This window comes from Olea europaea, unplaced genomic scaffold (assembly GCF_002742605.1).
Source record: "Olea europaea var. sylvestris unplaced genomic scaffold, O_europaea_v1 scaffold1899, whole genome shotgun sequence".
Classification (NCBI taxonomy): domain Eukaryota; kingdom Viridiplantae; phylum Streptophyta; class Magnoliopsida; order Lamiales; family Oleaceae; genus Olea; species Olea europaea.
This window is the reverse complement of record NW_019236796.1, coordinates 19,811-23,038: the sequence shown is the minus strand read 5'-3', so window position 1 is coordinate 23,038 and position 3,228 is coordinate 19,811. Positions and strand designations below refer to the sequence as shown.

The 3,228-nt window shown below is 31.0% G+C and overlaps 1 protein-coding gene across 1 annotated transcript; it reads right to left on the bottom strand.

The window, feature by feature from the left end:
• Positions 1–1,016: 1,016 nt before the first annotated feature.
• LOC111378894 (protein IQ-DOMAIN 31-like) lies at positions 1,017–1,555 on the bottom strand. The gene is made up of 2 exons (XM_023002172.1): positions 1,307–1,555; positions 1,017–1,180 (listed from the first exon to the last, which is right to left on the bottom strand). The coding sequence occupies exons 1-2, from the start codon at positions 1,382–1,384 to the stop codon at positions 1,022–1,024; spliced, it is 237 nt and encodes a 78-aa protein (XP_022857940.1). The 5' UTR covers positions 1,385–1,555; the 3' UTR covers positions 1,017–1,021.
• Between the last annotated feature and the right edge of the window lie 1,673 nt (positions 1,556–3,228).

Genomic DNA, 3,228 nt, shown 5'->3' with positions numbered 1-3,228 from the left:
AAAGTCGATAAAAGATTGGTACAAGTGGCTTTGGTGGCATATCAGTTATCTCCACCTATACAAGTACTCATAGTTATCTCACCCAGTTATTCGATTGGCCGGTTTTTCGATTGGACCAACCGATCTAGTTTGTTATAATAAATATGCAAATACCTCCCATTAACACCATAATTTTTCACACAAGATGAGAGATGTAAAGCAAATTGAACTCTCTTTGAAAAACATAACATAAGTGGCGTTTATAGACACGTTGGATTGACTCGTCTAAAATATCGAGATCATCATAACCGTAACTAGGGTCCAAGTCTTCCTCCATGTCATTGGGTCTAATTTTTTTTTTCTCCCTCATTTAGGTTATTTTCTTGATAAGCGCCCACACAGACAAAAGACAAGGCTACTAACAAGTCAAGTCAACTTTGATATTAAAGTTCATACAGAAATTCTTTAACATTTATCATATGAAATTCATCGAAGATAGAAAATAATATAATTGTCACTACCTCTTTTTTCAATTATCTTCTTCATACGATTTATTTAATTACTTGTTCCATATGAATCATATGATGGAGTAATGTCATAAGACAAAGGTTGTGCAATAAATGGTTTAGTACTGTTAGATATATTTTTCATTCTTAAGAATCCAAATATATTAGTCCATGAGCCATGAATAAAGTTGGGCAGTGTTCGTGTTGAAAGTTATATTGTTGTTCGCTCATATTCTTGGAATTGTTTACTTCTAAGCACTCGCATTTGAATTTAATTTAATATGATAAATAAAATCAGTCGGACGACCTATCTTAATGATAAGTTGGTAAATAACTTTTTCTTTATATCTCTATCGAGCAATCAAGATATATATATATATATTTTTTTATCACTATTTATACTTGTAGTTGCAAGATACATAAGAAAATCGATCAATGTATTCATTTCACATCCCACTTGAATATATATAAAACAAAATTTTGAGGAAAAAAAAAAAAAAAAGAAGGGAAAGAGTAGAAGACAAATAGATCATTCATTAGTTGCAGAGAAGCTGGCGAGCTCGAATGGTGATCTGCAGGCGAGTGAGTGCGTGCATGCAGTGCAAGGCTATACGTGCTTGTCTTCGAACACACATCCCTCGAACAAGTGCTTGTAGCTTTATAACGCTTTTCAGTGCTCGAAATGCTCGTCTTGCCTATCGGAAAGACAAAGAGACGTTAAGGGTAAGTCTCACATGAAAAAGCTAATCAAGTATGAACTACTCCTAACAATGTTGAGGAAGAAAAAATTGCAAAGAGAAATATTATCAAGGGTACAATACAAGATGACCCTTGAAGTATGCTTGGATTGTGGTGGCTGCAAATTCTTCTCTGGAGAAAAATTCCAAACCGGCATTCATGTTGCATTCACTGATGGATCCGGTTTTCGCTTCGTCGAAGCTTCCAGTTCTAGTGGTGTTATTTGTGTAGAGAACGACGTTGCTTTAATGATGAAACGATGCAAATAGTTTTCGTCGCAAAACGCCGAAACCGAACCAGTTATTCCGGGGTATACCCATTTTTGTGTAGCTATTGAGCTTATATTGGCTTGAGCTCGTTCGTTCAAGATTGATCTAGGAATGAATATTAAAGCAGTTACAGAACAATATAAGAAGTGGGAACCAAGTTTAATTAGAATCTGTATGTGGGGAACATGTTTTATTTGGAACGTGCCGGGATGAAAGTTCTAACAATTTGTTTAATTGATATATATTAACCATTAAAACCACGTACTAGGGAAAACTATACTTGAGATCAGTTGGATAATTTCATCTTTATAGCCAATACATGGAAATAATCTGTATGACCATCAGAAAGTGTGCTTTAAAAATTTATTCGACCATCATAAAAAAATTCTTTAAAAATGAAATGCTCTTTACTTTTAAAAAGTCAAACCTTAAAACTAAAATTCAATAGATTCTTTATATAAACTATTTAAAATAGAGAGCGAGTTTGACTATCTATTTTTGAATTTTGAAAAGACAAACTTTCTTTCTCTATGTATTATATCAAGGCCGCATTCAATAATATTACAAGTTTCAATACTTCATTATATAAATTATTTATATTGTATTCAAGAAAAATTTGATGGAGTATATAACAAACTTTGATTTTAAAATTTAAAGATGCTCTCTGTTTTGATTAAGGTACTTTGTAAAAATAAAAAAATCTCTTAAAAATGATCTTACATCCTTATAAAAAAAGTGAATCGTAAAGCCAGCTCCCCCAATCTTCCTTGGTTTAGTGTTGGTTTCCTATTTCTCTTTTCTTTTCTTTATTTTGTTCTACGTCTTTTCTTTTCATTTTTATTTTTCTTAAAATAAAATTATGATGAAAAGTTTAACAGAATATTAACTTGTTTTAGGGGGTGTCCTCAATATAGAGTTCTATGGATTTTAAAACTCCATATAAATTGAGGTATCCTCAATTCAGATTTAAATATAATTCATTAAAATATAGGTGTCCTCAACCTAGACTTTTAGAAATATTTATAAATTTAGGTATCCTCAACTTAGATTTTAATAGGTAAATTAGAAATTTAAGTGTCCTCAATAACTATTTGATTTAAAATGATTTTATTAATTAGATAGATTTTAAAAGATTTCAAGTCAAAAGTATAAATACCAAAAATCTGTAACAATTATATCCCAACCACACAAATTTCAAGACTTTTCTCGCCTGAAGATTTTTCGCCCTCTCCCTCTCTGGTGAAAAGGTTTTTCTTCTTCTTCTCCTCCCTATCTCGCATCCCTCTGCCATGAACATATCAATTTTATTGAATTTATCAATTTTCTGACTTGTTAGTTTCACCAATGGCCATTAATTTCCCACATATTCTGACTTGTTAATTTCACCAATGGCCGTCAATTTATTTTTTATTATGACATGTTAATTCTAGATTTTTCTTATTGAATATACTACATATTTTTCCATGTGTTACGAAATATAGTTATAATGACATACACATTCATTGATATCTATTTTTGCCATAAATATAACCCAAATCGATGAGAATCTATAAAACCATTGAAATCTATAAAAATCCATGAAAGTCTATTAAAATCTACAAAATAGAAATTCATTCAAATCTTATCAAATTTATCAAATTCCATACAATCCATGAGAATTTATAAATATTAACAAATCTACTAAACTCTAAGTTGAGGACAACCCCGTAAGTTAAGCGAACAACGTATGTCCATTA

Coding starts and splice junctions, on each gene's coding strand:
- LOC111378894 (XM_023002172.1), bottom strand. CDS start 1,384: ATGAATGCCGGTTTGGAATTTTTCTCCAGAGAAGAATTTGCAGCCACC. Junction 1,181..1,306: donor CATACTTCAAGGGTCATCTT/GTATTGTACCCT, acceptor TCTTTCCGATAG/GCAAGACGAGCATTTCGAGC.